General features: G+C 37.9%; 1 protein-coding gene across 1 annotated transcript in view; it reads right to left on the bottom strand.

Moving 5' to 3' along the window:
• Window positions 1–20,469, bottom strand: part of LOC139717049 (uncharacterized) — a 66,028-nt gene that overhangs the window by 20,659 nt on the left and 24,900 nt on the right. The window contains exon 2 of the mRNA XM_071628559.1: window positions 13,634–13,714. Coding sequence (XP_071484660.1) covers window positions 13,634–13,714 — 81 coding nt within the window. The remainder of the gene's footprint in view (window positions 1–13,633; window positions 13,715–20,469) is intronic.

Genomic DNA, 20,469 nt, shown 5'->3' with positions numbered 1-20,469 from the left:
AGTAAAACTTGCCAAAATTGACATATTGTCTTTAATTTGCAAATGCCCCTCAAGAAAACAATAACAAAAGTCCATTTTAACACAATACGAGACATGAATGAAATAGCAAAAATAAGTTTTCGTTCTCTTTTATCTCTTTATAACCTCAAACAAAATCGAAGTGGAACCTGGGGGGGGGGGAATAAGAATTTTCTAACAACTCAAACTTCAAATGACATAGGGAGTAAGGGCACAAAAACGATTAAATGAACAAAAATATCTTTATTTCATTCATTCAATTTAGTTATTTAAGAATTAATAAGACAAATTCAAGAAACAAATATAATCTAAACATTTTTGTCAATATTTCTTCTTCTCCTATTTCATATGAATTTGGATTTGGCAAAAAATTCTCTATTACTTTTAGCCTTTATTGATATTTTGGGCTACAAAGACATCGTAGAGATTACGGGTATATTTTTGCACCTGAATTCATGTTTTTTATTGTGTTAAATTTGCCTTTTGTCCTTTTTGTTTTATGGAAGAGCATTTACGAATGAATGAAAACTTATTAATTTTTGTAATTTTTACTTTAATGCCTTGGGAGAGTAAAGCATAGGTGTTTACTCATGCGTATAGTTTCCCTTTTATTGACTTACCAAGTTGATAGCCAATTAAATTACCTTTCATACGGTATATAATACATTAACATTTAGCTAAAAATTTCATGAGAAATATAAACTTGAAAAAGTGTTTACTTTCATTTTTGCTGCGTGTATATAATGTAAATATTATGTATACATAAATGGTACATTCATGTTTGAAGCAAAATAAATGATGAAAGATGAGAACTGACAGATTAATGAATTTTGTATTTACTTTTCGGTTATTATATACGAAGCAATGAATTTTGTTATCCTGTTCCTGTTTGTGTTAGAAATTTCATTTGTCTGATCTAATCATCGATATCTTTTTCGCTGTTGTGACATTGCATTAACGGCCTCTCTGAAACAGAGGCTCACCTGGCTGATAGAAGATATATTTTTCACTGATAAGATAAGATCAACAAAGTAACCTATCTCAAACGTTGTCTATATGCGTTGGTATCAGTTTCACATTTAGGTACAATGCAGATACATATTCCTGCTGCAAACATGAAAAACAAAACAAGATGAAAGTTATCACAAACTACAAATACATACAAAATTCCAAAGTGCAGTTGTTTTCAGACAATATGATTGGTTCTGCAAATTTCTCATTTCTGGGGAATTCATGCCTTATTCATTTGAAATGCATTTCAATTTCATTGTTAATTTTGGAAGAACCCATTTTGTTGATTAAAATGGAAAAAAAAGTATTTTGTCTCTTTATTCTACCAGGTGAAATGTTTCGTCTGGTAAAGCAGTTCTCATAATACAGAAAAATGCATATTCATGACCTATCTGAAATATTCATGAAACAAATGAAATGCAAACGAAGTTTGCAATTCTTTTGCAAATATTTCTCGCGGAAATGTATTATTTGTGATGCGTGTCAACACTGACAAGGAGTTCTGAAGGTATTTCCTTATCAATTATTGAGAATTGAATAGAAATGTGTAACCCTGCTTGATGAAGTTTCATACATTATAAATCTTTCTATAACATTTAGCCTCAGTGGATGCAGATCATTAATCTTTCAGATGCCAAGCGATGCGATAGAATTTATAGGCATGGCCAACAAGTTCATGGTTATTTTGCAAGTAGGCTATATGCCCAATGGCAATTTAAAGTGTCCCTCCTTTGGAGCTGACACCATTCAACGAGCATGCTCTATTTCTGTAGAGTCAAGTGGAGTCTCACCGAAACGTTTTATACACATTATTGAGCTGGCTTTTATCCTACCTTTCTGCTGGACACGTCATACTTTACTTCTTTTTATTTTGTTGATTCTACATCTTAAGATTGGAGTAAAGTTTGTCATCCTTTTAATGAGGTGTCTCCAGCTATCTGTTTGTGGGGGGTTTTATCCTAAAATGTACTTCAGTCCCAGAGGCTTATCATGAAAACGGTTACAGCTCTTTAGTCCGAAGATTCGTTATGCCGAAGGTTCGTTTTTCCGAATTTCAATTTCGGATTAACGAATCTTCGCAATAACGAACCATCGGAATAACACCACAAATGTTCGGATTAACGAACCCTTTTTCATTTTCGGAATAACGAACCTCTAGGTATAGGGAATTTGTGTGTTTCGGATTAACGAACCTTCGGAATAGCGAATCTTCGGAATAACGAACAGCACCCATGAAAACAATATTTGAAATTCCACTGTGATGATGTTGAATGATAAACTTTTAAAAGAACCTAATTTCTGCCAGTTTTCCTTGTTACTCTGTCGTTTCACTAATCGATGTTTTGGCCAAGTCAGTTTGGTCTTCTTCGCTCTTAAAGGTCATGGAAAGACATTGCAAAGTCATCGTGCAATTCAGTATACAAAAAAAATGCCCGTAGTTATGTCATAGTTCCAATATATGCATTTTGTAGACAATTCACTGTGTGATATATATACATAACATATATACATATGCATATATATATATATATATATATATACAATAATACAAATATGTTGCACTACGCGAAGCTGTTGGGTCTTTTTCTGTGTTTTCCACACTAATGATAATTGAGAGCAATGTTCATATGCTTTAAAATGAAATACTAATGCCAATATAATACACAGCAATTAATTAGACAAAATAGAAACCGGAAAAAAAAAACATGCCCAAGAAGTGATTTATCATTTTCACTTTAGTATAGAAATATTGAGAACTAAATGATATTTTAGCAAAAAAAATAAATAAATCAGGTAGATACATACAGAATGGAAAGTACTAGTTATACAGGATTCATCCTCTTTGCTGGAAAGGGTACAAAAACTGTAGATCGTCTGGTGTCAGATTTCAGTGCCACGACAGAATGCGTTGCTTGAAATGGCCAAACTTGCTACGAGGCGGGATTGTTACATTTTCGCGGTGATGAAAATGGGAATGATCAAAGTTGTTTTTTATCACTGTATCTATCTATGAGTCGCATTGTCTCTTTTCCGTTTCCAGTGCAGCGCGGATGATAGATAGAGAGTCTCAAATTTTCCTCAAGAGCTGCCTGGCATAAATTCGCTGTCGCCTGAGAAGAAGGGATAAAGAGCAGGCATGGATATCCATGTGTGATGACTCTGAAATGAGATAGTCAGAATGCTCCTACACGCATCCCCGGCTACAGATAGTCAGTTTATTCTGTGAGACAGACATCGAGCGGAGCTGCCAAGGGACTTGATATTAAGCCGTCGGCAGGCCCACTCAGGGCTTGGCGGGAACAGTAGTATAAGCTGTCGTTTGCTCTGCAAATCTCTCACACACACTTGACTGTCGCGTCCAGAAAGGACGCACTAATGAATACGAAGTGATGATTACATTGTGACTTGGATTCCAGTGTGTTTCCGGTGACTTCTACCTCGTTCTCTCAAATTCTTGGATTTTCTTCTTTTTTTTCAGAAAAAGGAAAAAGAGAATACTGATGTTTTCATTTCCTTTCTTTCTTTCTTTCTTTCTTTTTTTTTTTTTGGGGGGGGGGAGACGCCAGAAGGAATATAGTTACATCTGTCTCATGAGATGAAAGTTACATTCTTTGTCTGATGAAGCCGTGCGTACTATATATAACATGCACATTTTTATGGCTCTTTACGTTAATCTATTACGACATTAAAAAGAAAAAACAATTTGGTGTCGCTACCAAATGACCACTCTCCACTCGCAACGTGAAGAGTTCAAGCCCTTGCCATATCGTAAGTACATAAAAGGGGGATGATTAATTACTTTCAAAGCCTTCATTTTCTAAGTGACTGATACTAATTTCTATAGTAAGATACCATCTATTTTCCCGTTAGCTTAACGCCAGCCTGTCGCTAAAAATATTACAGCTGTTGGGGTTTTTTTATGTCACATCTAATTTGAATTTGTATGTCATTTCCAAAGCCGTGACTCATTACTTTTCAATCACCGACCGTCACTAAATTCGAATCGGCCGATGATTAGCTGACATTTGATGAATTTAACTGTTGAAACGTTGTCCAACTTCAAATTCTTATGACAGTAATGTTATCAAAATAAATGCTCACATGCGACGCGTTAATGAAAGAAAAATAATCACGACCGGTACCCATCCTTTAATTTCTCAATTGCTGTATAAAGAAATAGACATTTCCAAATCCCCTTCAGAGCGTCAAACATTGGTCATTGTCCGATTCAGATCATTTTACTTCAACTTTAAAAATGCAAAAGCTCTCACGTGTGGAAGAGAAGGCATCCTGTCCCATACTATTGTCTTGTTTGGTATCCTTCCAAAGACTTAATACACTATGGAATTGTCACAATTCATAGAATTCCACAAAAAAGCGCACCAGATCATTTCATTTCAATGATAAAAATTCAAAAGTTCCCTCGAGTGGGAGGGGGATACCGATACTACATCCTTCTCCCGCTCATTCCCCGTCTTAAGACTCTAGACAATTTGGGAATTGACAAATTTATTCTAGACATTCCACCAAAAGCGTGCATCAGATCGTTGAATCTAAATTCTCAGCAGCTTCCGATTGTGAGAAGAAGTATGGTTACAGCTAGTTGTTCCGAAGGTTTGTTTTCCGAAGTTTCGTAATTCCGAAAAAGAAATAAAGTTTCTTAATCAGGAGATTCGTTCCTCCGAAAATAAAATAAGGTTAGCTTTTTTCTACGGTTCCTTAATCAGAAAACAAAATAAGGTTAGTAATTCCGAAGATTCGCTGGTGAGCACCTTAACCATATTTCATTTTCCGACTATCGAACCTTCGGAAGAACGAACCTTATTTCATTTTTGGAGTAGCGAACATTTACGTATACCGAATGTGTGTGTGTCGGAGCAACCAATCATCGGAAGAAAAAATTTCATTTTATTTCATTTTCGGATTAAAGAACCTTCGAAATAAAATTCACGAAGCCCTCCCTCGCACATATCCTTAAAGTTTTGCCCACATCCTCTGGAGACTACTAGACTATTTTGGACAGATATTTCTACCTAGTTTTTGCATATTCATTAGTTATAGTTTGGGATCTGGTACTGCTTTACTTGTGTGGTAAGTAGCCTTATTAACTTCACCTGTTATATCCTTAGCTTGTCTGTTACATCCTTAGCTCAATAGTTGTGCACAGCCTTCAGGTAAAGTGAATCTTCACAGTAAAGTTGGCTACCTTGATAGCCTTTGCATCTATTGTATATTCTCATTATTATTCTACTGTTTTATGTACTGCACCAGTGTACTGCAACACATGTATTCATGTAATGCAGCTGTTAGGCGGTTTAAGTTTAAGTACATTGGTACTACCATTCAGCGGTATATGCTAATTCAGTAGCAAGATTTTTTATTCGCCTGCTGATATCGGGAGACTTCAGCTCCCACCCTGGTCTTGTTTTTCGAGATTCATTGCTTTCTGATCATGATTCTTTGACTACTAATATCATCTATGACTGACAAGCTCTTCATCCCCACAGTGTTTAGAATATCCATACCTCTGAAACATGGCGAGAGTAAAACCGCTTGGTTTGGGATCAGCTGGTGTTTCTCGGTATAAGTAGATCGTGTCGAAAGCAGCGGACTCAATAATTGTGGGAAGAGTGGTGGGCGTGGTCGCTTTAGGGAATACCTCACATTTACTTCTGTTGACATTCGTTCAGTTCGAAATAAATCTATAATTTTTCAGGATTTTTTTGTTGATTACAATACGGATTTTGTACGCATAACTGAGACATGGCTGTCTTCCAACGACGATGCAGTCGTGGCTGACCTTTGAGTCTTTAAACATTGCCCTAGAGATTCTGGGCAGGGTGATGTAGCCTTTCTTTTCAAAGATTATCTCAATGTTGCTATCAATTCAATCGAAAAGTACGACAGCTTTGAATGTTTGTCGACATGTATCTCAAGAGAATCCAGCTGTTTGGACAACGTAGTTATCTACAGGCCGTCTTGTGGTCAGAGCTTCTCTCGTTTTCTGGGGAAATTCTCAGAATTCATGGATAGTCGCATATTCAGAACTCCACCTTTTGTACTTACTGGCGATTTGAACATTCATCTGGACAACACAACCCCACCGAACACTGTGAAGCTCAACGACCTTCTCAGCTGCCGTGCCATTTCCCAGCTTGTCACTCTCCCACTCATGACAAGGGCCACATCCTCGATGCGGTCATGGAGTGGAACACTGATGATCAACACTGTGCTCCAAAACCCAGGTTATTCCAGGCATCTCCGATCACTCGGTCATCATCTGAAAGCTCAGCTTTGCAAGGCCTCGTCGCACCAAGTCGACATGACGGTGTGTTTGTCAAGGACATTGACAGGAAGACTTTAGCTCTAAATGTTGAAGAATGTAACATCACTTCTCCTGTGACTGAAAGTTTCGACAGTATCAACTGATCGACAAGACCGTTCATCGCCGCGCTTCTAAACGTGAGAAACTTTAGGACATCCATGCTCCTCCCAAATCAAGAAAAGTTCGGAATCATTCTGACTGTCCTTGGTGCAACGTTGAGATCTTTACTCAGAAGAGGATAGAAAGCTCGAAAGGAACAATGACGTTCCAATAACAGACTTACGATCGACAGAGACGTTTTCCGTGCCCAGCTAGATCTTGTCAATTCCCTTGTGAAAAAAGGGCAAGTGATATACTTTGTGGAAGTCGTTGAAGACTGTAAAGTGGTTAGAAATGCTCTTCTCAGAGGCTAACCGACTTAATTCTAAACCGTTGTCAATCATTAATACTTTTCCTATACCCACAATGGCAGTAAGCAGATGGCCTCAACATTTGTTCACTTTTTTGCGGGAGAACGTCAGAGCCACTTGTAATACCCTGTCTGCTGACGAGACACCAACTTATCCCGTCATTTCTTCTTCCTTCCATACTCTTCAACGTACTTCACCTTGTGTCATTCTTACAAAGATGTCACTCTAAGCCATGTTAGCTTGACACTCTTCCTATACCCGACTACTAAAGGACTGTTCCTCCACATTCTCCCCGATTCTCTCTTACCTCGTTAATCTCGCTTAAATCAGTCATGCGTTCCTTCATCATTGAATACAACTTACGTTACTCCTTTTAAGAAAAAAAAATCTCTGGACCAAAATTCTCTCCAAAACTATCGACCAGTTTCAAATTTTCAGTTTTCGTTCAAACTTTTTAAAAAAGGGTTGCGTTTTCTTAACTTTCTGAATATTTTCTGGTCAATGATTTGTTTGATCCATTCCAGTCAGTTTATAAGCTCAATCATAGTGTAGAAACCCTGCTTGCCAATGTCTCCAACTACATTCTGCCATTGGACGAACAGAAGGAAACTAACAGCTCATTTGATGTTGGATCTCAGGGCCGGCGGAGCGTTTTCAAAAGTGTGGGGGCCCACTTCCGGGTTTCATGAGCTAACAAGCCAAAAAAATAAAAAATAAAAAATAAAAGATAAAAAGATTTAAAAAATATAAAAAAATAAAGGGCTTCTTTGAAAAACATAACCTTTCCGCGCTCACACTTCCAGGGCCCCGTTTCATAAAAAGTTGATATGATAGCAACTCTTGCTGGGATGACAATTGTCATGGTAACGACAAGAATCCAGCTTCCTGATTGGCTGTTGCTATGGGAAGTTGTCATTCCAGCAAGAGTTGACATCCTAGCATATTTTATGAAACGGGGCCCAGATATCTATCTATTTCTATTAATTGCCACTTACGTACTTCCGGGTTAAAAAAAAGTGTGGGGCCCAAAGTGATGAGACCTTATGTATTCCTTTGTATGGTGCACAAAAAGTGTGGGGGCCCGAGCCCCCACTGCCCCCACGGTTCCGCCGGCCATGGATCTATCCTCCGCCTTCAATACGGTCAATCATACCATCCTTTGGAACACACTCAGTTCATTTGGTGTAAAGGGCGAGACATTTAAATGGTTCCAGACCTACATTTCTAGCCATTATCAGACTCTTTGTATCAATAGTTGCAAATCAGTTGCAGTGCCTCTCTCTTGCGATTACCACAGGGTTCTGTGGGCGGGCCAACCCTTTTATCCATTTATCTCATTGGTTTGTGGCTAGTTCTGGTGCAGCATGGCATTGTTTATCACAGTTACGCTGACGATATTCATCTCATGATTTCTTTCAATTCGGATCAATCCGATGCAGAAAGGGCTGTCCATTTCCTTGCCTTGTGTATGATTGACGTCCAGGATTGGATGCGCGCTCACTCTCTCAAGCTGAACTCAGATAATGTGATTTTTTTTTAATGGGGGGGGGGGGGTCCATCCTGGGCACAGCCTAGTAAGATTGATATCAATTACATTTCATTTTTCCGGCCTCACTATTCAGCTGTGCCAAAATCGTCACAACCTGAGTGTGATATTCGAATATTCGAATGACTGTAATGTCTACTCAAATGTCTAATATCTATTGGTCTGTCAAGTATCAGTTACGCAATATCTGTTTCATTTAGGAAATATCTGTCCAAGTCTGCCTCTAAAAAATAAGTGCACGCGTTAATCTCCTCCCGTCTTGACTTTGGAAACGCTCTCCTCTACAATTTGCCCCAGAATCTTTCCCCAAAGCTTCAGAAACTTCAAAATGCAGCAGCTCGCATAGTCACTCTGTCCAGCAAACGCACACACATATCACCTGTTTCGTAGTCTCTTCACTGGCTCCCTGTGAAGGATCGCATTCGGTTTTTTTTTTTTTAATTGTTGTTGCTTATCATCGTGCTTATGGTTCTGCCCCCGTTACAATATAACTCTCTAATTCAAAGTTACAAACCCACAAGACTACTACGACCATCTGCCTCTGGTTCCCTTGTTGTCCTTCATGTCACTAGATCATGGGGAAAAGATAATTTTCTCATGCAGGTCTACCCCCCCCCCCTTCCCCCATTATCTGCAATAGCCTTCCTGATTACATCAAAGCGTTTAGATTCATGATCTGCGACTCCTAAAAAAAAATAAAAAAATTTGAATACATGCTTACTCATATAATCATATCATTACTAATATTATTATTATCATTATCATTATCATTATTATTATGAGACGTGAACAAACGTAATCCTTTAAAAGTGAAAAAACGCATCATGGGTTCTCTTTTAAAAAGCAGATAAGTCAATTTTGTCAATTTTCCCTTGTGCCAAATACGCGTCATGATGCTAAGATATCAATTCATTGTGGGTGATTTTTGTCATAGGAGAATGGCTGTATTAGCATTGCAAACAACAAGCATTAAACATGACAGCTGAGATCAACGTATGAACAGATGAACATCGCACTTGCAAATTGTTGTCAGTTATGAATCATTAACGTTTGATTGAATTCTAAAGATAATGTGTAAAAGTACTCTAACTGACCCAATATTGCGTACATGATTGTGTACCATACTTGCACAAGCTAAACAAACAATTCAAACAGCAAAGACATCGACAAAAAGCAGCACGAAAGTCCTATATCCCGATAACTTCATAACCACTGCAGCTAATGCTAAATTCATTTCATTGATGTAAATACATGCCATTTCGAAGACATGTTAAGATTTTACAAACATCAATATCGATTAAGATATCACTCTGCATTAGTCAGGGAGTTTCAGACTTTAACTACCTATAAGCCCTAAATGTAGGAAATAAATCTGTATGATAACGAATTTTTCTTTTAAAAAGCAAGAACGTAACAAATTAAACCGTAATGTGATACGGACTCTAAAGAAATGAAATTACATCAATGTAATTATCATTACTATCATTATTATCATACAACTATACCTGCCGTTCAGCTCTTTCCGTTGTGACATTTTTGAAATTCCAGAGGTCGAACGCTTACTGACTGCCCTGATAATAAAATTATGCTATAGTCAATGTCAATTTGGTTGTACAACGCAATTATTGGCAAGGGGTTGATGGTGTCATACTATACGAAACAATCAGAGATAGAAATCCTAGCCAGAATATCTTATTCATTGAAGATGTCTAGTAAAAGAAGGTATAAAGCGATCGTTCGTATCTTCACATAGGTAAACCCTTTTTGCACCTTGATGTGGGATGACAGAATGAAGATGAAAGGAAATTGAATCTTGAAGAAGCCTACAATAAACAGCATCCCTCGCAACACAGAATCAAAGAGCATGACAAACGAACACTGCTGTGCGTCATGGTCGCTTAAATTCAACCTACTCTGAGCCACAGACATCATCGCTTAGTCTTTTGTCTTACAGCTATATTTCCTCAAATGATCTCCACGACATAATATTTCAAGCTGTGACGCATGATATTTTGGAACAAAAAAAAATAATATTGCGCACATCGATTTGAATGAAACATGAATTCACGTCATTGTGACTTCTAAATCTTCCACTCCTTACCTATTTCCCACACAATGAGTTCCGCAGCTTCATTGGCTACGTCACTACTTCTGATTGGCGTTGCAAATTTCAACAAAGTGAAGGAGAAACGATTTAATTTAAATGTTGATAGCAAATGGTCATGAATACCTCTTTTTTCAGAAACGAGGAGCGCTTGAAAGATTTTCAAACGGCCTCTCAACAAAGGTGCAGTGATGATTTGGCGGGTACTTCTTACGAGTTCGCATTTCCACACCCTTCTTGTATAAAGCAGCTGAAATGCCCATAAAGTACCTAATCAGTGAAGTAAAATATATGATCGCAGTGGAAGGAAAGCGCCCAATAAAAATTGAAGCTATAGGTATTGATTGGCATATTGGTCACAACATTTCAAAGTTTGAACTCTGGTCAAAATTTACTTCAACGTGTTTTTGCTTTGTGGGTTTATAAACATCGTTACATATAGTAGTTTGAGAGACATACCCTCCATTAGTGGCTCATTGTGCACTAATAAGATTTAATGTTGAAAAGTCCAAAGGTCAGGTAAATTCAATAATAACAACTCTTACTGATTTTCTGGAGAGCTGTTGGTAAGAACACGTGCCCTATGGTTTTACATTCCCAGTTCATGTCCTTGATCTGCGAAAGCGCCATTAGGCAAAGCACTGAGCTCTCTGCCAAGTCCAACAAAGGGAACTAATAAATGTCAGTCACGTGATTGCTTAATCTTTAGTCCTCCTGGAGAAAAAAAAATAAACAAACTTAGTGCCAATGTCAAATTTCCTTAAATGGACCTGCCAACGATTGATATCGGTGATATCCTATTCATGCTAAAAGCAAAAAATCGTTAGTTGCATCAAACTTGATAGCTTTGAGTCAGTGGCAAATTACTTTTCGTTGAACGATTTTGAAGAAGTAGTTACACTTTTCGGACTCACACCAGCCAAGATCAGAATAAAACTTTTAAAGGTGTTGGGCTTAAATTCGAAAAAAAAAAAGAGCTGCGTACATTTGGGAATTGTATTTTTCTTCAAAGCATTTAGCATTGAAATGAACGTACACGGTCTATCACCGACCACCTGCACTTACGCACCAAATTCAAGTTGCACCAACTTGTAAAACATCACATTACTAGAATCAGTCAGTGCGTAGTTAGCTCAATTGCCCATTTGGACAAATTTCATTTCTTTCTCTTTTTTTTTCTTTAATTGGTTGGACGCTTCACTCGTTGTCAATCGGCATACGGTATAGCGATGACAGCCTTGCCCGACGTAACAAGTTATGGCATAATATGCTCAAACAAAGGATGAACGTGTGCGTACCAGGTGACTGGAATGGCTCGTCATTTCATTGTGGAGTATTAAATGCACGAACAAGCTTTTGGTATTAACATCGCCAAATACTAGGCTTTAATAAACACTTTGTTGCTGTCACGTGGACGTACTGGCAAGCACAATGTAAAGGAGTAAGTCCTTAATAATCATGATATCACAGATGTTAGAATAAAAAAATCGGCATGCCTGATATCACAAATTACCTCTTTTTTGCGCAAAGGAGAACTACGAACTGGCTGATGTGAGGACAGCAGCATTTATTCCAATTATTGATCTACTTTACGGTTTAAGGGATTTTGCTTGTTGGTTTTGAAGAGCACGCTCTTTTCATGAGCAATGTTGTTTTGCAACACTTACTTCATTATATTGCACAGCATGATTGTACAGATATCCCAGTGAATCCAGAATAAATCAATAATTTGATGGACTATAGAGCTACGTTTCATTTACCTTTGACAAAAGCAGCATGGAATAAAGGTGCTTCGATCGCTGTCGATAGGTTCCTGTTTGCTTGTATCTGTCTTTCTTTGAATGATTATATGTTCAAATTGTTCCCTTGTAATCAGATTCAGGAGAAAATGTTGCATAGTGTGCTTGTTTCCTTTTAAGCGAAATAAAACGTCGTCTCCTTCAAAGAATCTAGTGAATTGTTCAAAATGTCGCGTCCTGGATGTCTAACAGAATTGTATGGGATATTGTTGTTTTCGACGATGCAGATTTTACGGCATGTCCAAATTGACCTTACAGATAATAGGTTGTAGGCATCTTATGGACCTGTACTTTTTAAGGTTAAATTCTGCTACGTACCGGTAAGGACCATTACGTTACGGCATATGGGAGTTGTTCTTTGCAAGGGTATAATATAGGGAAACATATCACTAGACAAAAAGTCAATTTCAGGATGAACATTAATTTGACTGGAATCTTAGCCTGAGTGAATACACGCAGAACCAACATGAGCTAGCAATGTTAATCGTAACATCTGGGGGTTGGGATGGGGGTGGGGTTGTTCCCCTTGCAAAACAGTCATAGTCTTCATGGAAGACCTTTTCTAATCATGACTCATTAGCTTATCATTAGAGCATTTATGAACCTCTCAAACCACTTTCAAGTAGTGAACGAGCCATTTGCATTTTTCATAACAAAATCTCCAATACTGAGTACTGCGGCATCCCTCAGGCATGAAAACACAACATTCGCATAGAAATTATTTGTATAAGAACTACAGAACTCAAATGTCTCATCCACTGACCAAAGTCGACACGTATTTTACTTTTAATGAAATATGCAGATGTCACCATAGGCGCACGATCAATATTGACAAAGACTGTCACGACATTTGCTCTGAAAAATTAATCATGACCCAATTTCTCTCCGAGCTACTCATCATTCATTTTTCTGTCCTACTTTTTATCTTCTTGCATTCTTTCAGTTATATTTCAAGCATCTGATTCAATGTTTTAATAGCATATTTGATTTGCCATAGAAATTCGCTTTCGTAACTTTTTCGGTTATGAACTTGCTTGCGCATTTTTTGTCTTTAAAGTACAATTCTACAAGCATTTTGAAGCTATTCTCTCATCTGAATGATAATAAAATCCTATGCATTTCATCTGCTTGAATCAAAGAAATGAGGACTAACACGTTTATGTTTGAAAAATAAATCAATCAAAGTTCACACCTTTCCTGTCATTAACATTGATAATTACATTTCAAATTCAATTCAATACAAATTGATTCGGATTTCCTCTAATTAACATTGGTTATGACATGAAATTTCATATCTTATCAAAATCCTCATTCAATACAAAAACACAAACAGTCCACTTTTAATAACCATTATTCAATAGCAGCATATCGATTACACTCCATTAACAATTTAAACAGAAGTAATGTCAGATTACTTACTTTGCATGGGAGACCCGCAAGCTCTGCAGAAATTGTAATGCAAGTTTGAATATTTACTGTCTCTTAAACACATCGAACATCCTGGAATAGGAAAGACAGAAAGAGAGAGAGGGAAAAAGAGAAGTAATTAATGAGAGGAACATATGTCTTTTAGTTTGGAAAACGAGTATGCTATGCGGTTTTTCAACTGAACAAATCAAACTGGTTAGAAAAGACATGCATATACCTATCATAACGCTACGTAAACAAGCAAATGATAATTGCATATAGTTTCCACGGTATCATTAGTGTATAACTGTTTCGTTCCTGTTTGTTTTCAGATTATTACAGAAGTCAATGTGAACGTATATATTTAAATTTCCATGTTCAGTTTCGGACAAGATATCAAGTGAATAGATTTAAAATGTCTTACCTTTCTTCGAGAAACTTGAGGTAGCATACTATTGCCTTGCAATTACCATTTACAGAAATAGATCATTTCTTTCTGTGAACTTGTCACCTTTCGAAATGCATTTCATATGATACATACATACAATTTCTATAGCGCCATTTTTCATTCTGATTGAATGCTCAAGGCGCTTTACACCAAAGCAAAAAGACTGAAAAAATACATATACCATAAAAGAAGAAGAAGACGAAAAAGAAGACATGAAAGTCTGTCCTCAAAACGCACTGTCGAACAAATAGGATTTTAGGTTACTCCTAAAAGACGTTATGGAGCTTGAGTCTTTCAGCTCACGTGGAAGTGATATATGAAGAGCTTGCTTCCAAAAGGCGTTAAATCCATCATTTTTAATGGATTTAGCGCCTTTTGGAAGCAAGCTCTTCATATTTCTATTCGATTTAAGGATGTAGATGTGTTGGCTTAAACAACAGAGGCAGAAGATTAGACGACACCTGTAAAAGATCGGAGAGGTTGTATAAAAGTTTGATGTTTTAGAGACGGAAATTTGATAGTATGAGTAGCAAGACGTTATTCCAATCCCCTGATGCCTTTTTACCTTGTAAACTGTTCTTACAATATCAATGCCACGGCCGTACATCTCAAAAGACCTCCCAATCTACGCTGGGGATGGATTTTTTTTTTACGTACGCGTGTTCCATTCATTTTAATATGGCGGCAAAGTCGGTTGCTTTGTTGATTTGAAGGCGTGCGTTGAAACTTTCGCGAGTGTAACCGTTCGTGCAACAGAATGCATTTGTTTACTGCCTTGGCTGATTAAGAGAAAGGAATATGGATGCGGCGAATTCACGACATCACAGATTGCGCAGGCACACTCCTTTTTATCTATTCTGTTTGCAATCGCTCGATAACAACCGCATTGAAGACATAAACAGGGGAAAAAATCATGTCACTGATAGACAAGGTTTCGTAAACGGCGTGCGTTTTGCAAAATCTCAATTTCTCTCTGCCTATTCATATAACACTTAAAATACACTTTCCTCTGATCTTCTGTCCCTTTATTTCGTAGCTGTCCTTGTTTTCCTTTTGAATCAGCGATACAGTGATTAGTTAAGTGCAGCTACAGGGTTATTTTTTACCTTTGGGTTTACTGTTAACAACAGAACAAAGAAAAAGAGGGAGAGAGAGAGACCCTCTCGCACACACACTCACACGCTTACGCAAAAAGACATTATCCTCGCAGATTCGACTCTTCCTGTTATTTGTCAGTCCATAAACACAGGTGAAAGATGGTTAACTCGGTGAATAGATTCGTTCCTTTATTGTGATATCTTGCAAATCGCCAATACACGCAATTAGTCGGTGCACAATCACTTTTTCTTACAATTGTTTCTTTTCATTCAAAAAGTAATTGTGAGTAAATTCTATCGACATTTTCTTGGCATGGTATTGAGTGCAGTAGTCAGGAGGGATGATGGTAATAATTGGCATAGTGAAGACATGAAAAACATGTTAAAGAGCGCTCAACCCCTTTCAAATAATTCCCCTGCTTTGTTTAGCCTCGTTCTCGCAGAAATGTCATAGTGTCACCGCTTACTGACTTTCAACCAGTGTTCATAGATCAGACACTCATAAACTGCAGCTGCATCTGATCGTATACCACCCCTATGCATCTTCTTATTACCATATATAACATTCGCCATTCTTGTTGTTTTTTTCTTTTTTTTTCTTCTTCTTCTTGTTTTGAACAGAAACGAGTCGGGTGCATCAGAAATGCCTTTTCTATATGGAATCTCTATTGGTTCTATTCTGTTCTGTTCTATTCGCACATGCACGCACCGAGTAAAACAAACACATACACACACACACACACACACACACACACACACACACACACACACACACACACACACACACACACATGTATAAAAATATACATACACACATACACACACATAAACATCGCATCTTTTTGCTTATCTCTCGTTCAGAAAAGCGGCCCTGGGAAGCGAACTGTTCAACCGCCAATTTTGCCCCTCACCCTTCGTTACGGTGACGACCACGCCGAACCTTGCGATTAAGAAGCTGTCGTGTGCAAGACTTGGACTGCATCCCAAATCTGCCAGGTTCCTTAATTTGCTGGTATACTTTCACTCCAGCCATAATTGAATTAATAAAGACCTCCCTCTCATTTTGCTTCTACATGCAGTGGCTACTCCTCCACACCAGCTTTCGACTCGCTGGTATTCGTCTTGGTCGTTTCATAACCAACGACGTTTCACCCCTATTCATTCCATTATAGCTTTTGCTTCTCCAACTATTATAGGATTTCATCCCAGCATGGGCAATATTTCCGGGTTTATCAGTATCATTCCTTTGACTCATATAGGAAGTGACGACTTGCTGACCTGCTTACATTATACATGAATTCTCTGCCGAGGGCAATCTTGACAGGAACAATAGAGTGAAGTCGGCTAAACTTATCGAATGGAACAGGTAAGGACGGAGGGGATTGGGTTAGCTGGAAAAACCGTGAGAGATAGGAAGTCTTGATAATGGCAACTACCATGGCAAACAAGCAAAAAAAAAAAGAAACAAACAAAAACGCCAACAAATCCACAGACCTCACTGACAGTCGCAATAGTAATTGATGTTATACGGTTTTGTCGTTTATGCATTGGGCAAGACAGAAACGACATTTACTGGGCGCAAAACCTGATGTAGCCTATTTTAGCTGTGAAAAAGAGTGGTGCCTGTGTATTGTCGCTCGCTTCTCCAAATATCTAATCAAACGTCTGTACAGTAACCTGTTGTTTGTAGCTATCGTGCCAGTATCAAAAGTAAGAATATTATTGTTCTGTGTAATGATCGTCTTATTGAGGTGTAAGTTTCCTTTGATATGTCTGCCTCCAGAAAAATGAAGTTTGTGAGATCGAAAGTGCAGATCTATAATTTCAACAATTTGTCTAATTGTTCAAAAATGGTTTTAAAAAGGAAAACAAATTTTGCGTTGATCAAATTTTGATTGAAATTTACATATAAAGCGTGGTATATGTATATGATAGGTATATTATCATCATTAGATTTGAATTTTAAAAAAAAGCTAAATTGCACACGAGTTTCAATACTTTGGTTTGCAAAACTTTGCTTTAGCAGTTCTTTTGTGATTCTTTAATTGCAGAGCACATTTTCATACAAATACTAGAATAATCAACTTTTCTTAACCCGTTTGTTTGTTTGTTTGTTTCTTTGTTTGTTTGTTTCTTTGTTTGAATTCGTCAGATCGATTTGGAAAACTTGAATACGGTTTCAGCATTAGCCATTATGTTCCCATTTTAGTATTTTTATCATTATATTCCAAATAACCCTCTGAATGTGGTTAGATTCATCGTTATTCAAGATGCACAAAAATATGTTTAGCTCATTATTCAGTGTTATTTCATGTGCTACTTTTCATTTCATTTTCAATTATCTAACATTTTTATTTCATGTTTTAATTGATATGCATTGTGACATCACTTTTCTTTGAAGTCCCAGATGATGGTCACGATGACGGGGAATTGGGAAAGGCAAAAGTTAGAACGATGGTTAGAACAAAATGTCATTCCAGTCCCATAGAGTATTCAACAGTTTATATGGTTTCGATAGTGCAAGGTATTTTAGACATATACATAAATGACTCTCAAGTAATGTCAAAGAAATGATACCCTCTTACAAATACATCTCCCAATTATCCGCATGAGAGTAATGCCGAAAAATTGAAAGAAAATGGGTTCACATACTCTGAAAATAATATGATTTTTTTTACGAGAGTCCTTAAACTAAACCTGGACATGCTGGAGAAGACGAATAATAGTCATGGTAACTGCACACGCCCCTCCGATGATGCGGGGAATGATCTTTGGAACCTGGGAACTACCTGGGAAATAATCCGCAATATTTTAGAATCGTGTTCATAAATCCAAGACTGGTCGCGATGCGGATATTATGCGGATAATAGCAATGTCGAAATAATACAGATTACTCTGGCCCCGCTCCGATGTTACGACTAAGAAACGCGGATATTGTCGGCATAATTGAGGATGTGAAAATGGGTATGAGAGGCTTATCAATGCTGTCTGAAATATGATTTATAGATTTAGTCCATAACAGAATCTACAATTGCTTTTGTTCTCTTGCGATTATTTTCTTAAAGGCCACTGCAAACTATAATCCCCTTTCAATCATCAAAATATCCCAATTATATCAAATAATATGCTGTGAGCTTTCGTTGGATACTGGTTTACTTCAAGATGTGCCTCATCAAATATTTGAAGTCAGTTGACTGACGCTCCACTCAATTTGTTTTCACTCGACTCGGACATAATTTGAATATCACTTACAGCTGAAACAAGATGTCTTTGACAATCACTAATTCATTTCAAAATGCATTCTGTCTAGTGCAATGGCGTCTTTAGATCATGACTATCACAATTGGATATGGCAGGCTAAAATATATTTCCAAAGTCTCTTGTCAGCGGCGATATGAGAGCGAGATATTCGCGTTGCATATACCACTCATTCTTCTGTTACTTTCTATATTCATCTCTCTCACATGCCTTGTCTTCACTAACTGTTTTTTTTCCTCTAACATCCAAGGTCAAGGTCAAGGTGTGTTTGCATGTATGCTTTCATGCAGTCTGTCCTATACAAACACAAATCATGGCCTTTCATTTTTCTCCTGTCTTTGACAAAGAAGTATACATTTACATACAAACAGACGCACATACAAAGAGTTTATATGTTTCTCGGGATCTCTCTCTCTCTCTTTCTCTTAAACACACACACACACACACACACACACATATACACACATTTCTCTCAATCTCTCTCTCTCTACTCCTTCTCTCTGTCTTTTCTTTCCCCCTCCCCTCCCCCCTCCCCCTCCCCCCCCCCTCCCCACCCTGGCAGAGGGTAAATGCAGCTGAAGTATTACAGTCAAGGACGCTTCAACCCGAGTGCGCTGTGTACACTTGGACGTATGATTATGAATAACTTTAGCGTGAGTATCGTAATACATACGCTGGTCCTATCACCCTATCAACCCCATCTCACATCCATCCCTTTCTCCCCCTTATTTCCTCTTCTCATTTCTCAAACCTGACATTCCCAGCATGCATTGTGCACACACGCACGCACCCCTGCTCGCAGGCCGATACACTTCTCCAATTCCTAATAGCAGCGCTCTTGTGACACCAATACCTCTTGACAAGACGTTATAGAGGAGCCTCGGTACTAGTCACGAGTGTCAAAAGTGCCCCTATAGAACGTGATGTCGCTCGGATCCGATTTTTGCCATCCACGTTTTAAAGGATCACACTCTGTGTTAGAAAAAACAAAATTCCCCAAGTGGCGTCCTTCAGAGTGATATAGAATAATGGGTGCAGTTGCCTATAATAATTAGGAACTAAAATTGCTTCATAGGTCTATACCCTCTGAGGACGGCGAAGGCGGCAAAAACTCTCGCCTGACATCCGTAAGGTAGGGCCTACATGTATGAAGTGGCATAATGGCTCACTGTTCTTGTCTTCACAAGAATATGACGAAAAACCCCGCGAATACTACCATTGTATCCAATGGACCAAATGGAAGTATTAGATAATGAAGTCCGTCAATAGGGGTTGTTCTTCCTAAACTATAGAATTCTAATACCGTCAACACTTTCTAGCTTATCTCGAAAGGGCTAGTAAGCTGGCCAACACTTACAAACTTGCATTACGAAAACTTTTATATATATATCTGAGACACTGTCCGTAATTTAATAATTTCATTTGTTATGTCAGTTAAGTGTAAGAAGCAGAGTAATTATACTGATGAGCAATTATAATACAATATTAATGTTAGAATGTCATTTATGAAAAACAAAATATTGATGGGAATTTCTAGTATCACAACTTTATGATGTTGCCGTTGTTCAATAGTGGTTACGCTAGTCAATGGCTTGAAGTCAAAAGCAGGTTGTTATTTCATGTTCACAGTCAAGATCAATTTTCCTCACGAATGAATCATAGTTCCTTTTATCGGTCGAACCTTGAAATGCCTTCATTGAAATGCCTACAACTATTCTTAATTGCTATGATTGCAGAAACCATGGCAAGAAATGAAATGCTTGTTGTTGATTGGTTGTTTGCTTACTGATGCCATGGTAACCGCGCTTATCGCAACTTGCATGAGCTGCAACCCCCTTGTCTGGAGTTGGTGCGTTCGCCTGGAAGGTTCGAGGTTTCCTCAAGGAGTCCGCCGCTCACCAGTCCTCAGCTGCTATACGTGATCTCCATAACGTCTTAGTGATTGGGCTCGGGGATATTCCAAATGTGACAGTTTGCTTGAATGTTTATGGTCGTCGTTTTATTTTGTTATCTTATGTGTCTAAAAACAAGCTTACCACGGAGTT

The sequence above is a fragment of the Diadema antillarum genome, unplaced genomic scaffold (assembly GCF_040938485.1).
Source record: "Diadema antillarum isolate AM-2024a unplaced genomic scaffold, OU_Dant_1.0 scf00000071, whole genome shotgun sequence".
In the NCBI taxonomy this organism is placed as follows: domain Eukaryota; kingdom Metazoa; phylum Echinodermata; class Echinoidea; order Diadematoida; family Diadematidae; genus Diadema; species Diadema antillarum.
The sequence above is the reverse complement of the archived record's forward strand: the minus strand, read 5'-3'. Positions and strand labels throughout refer to the sequence as shown.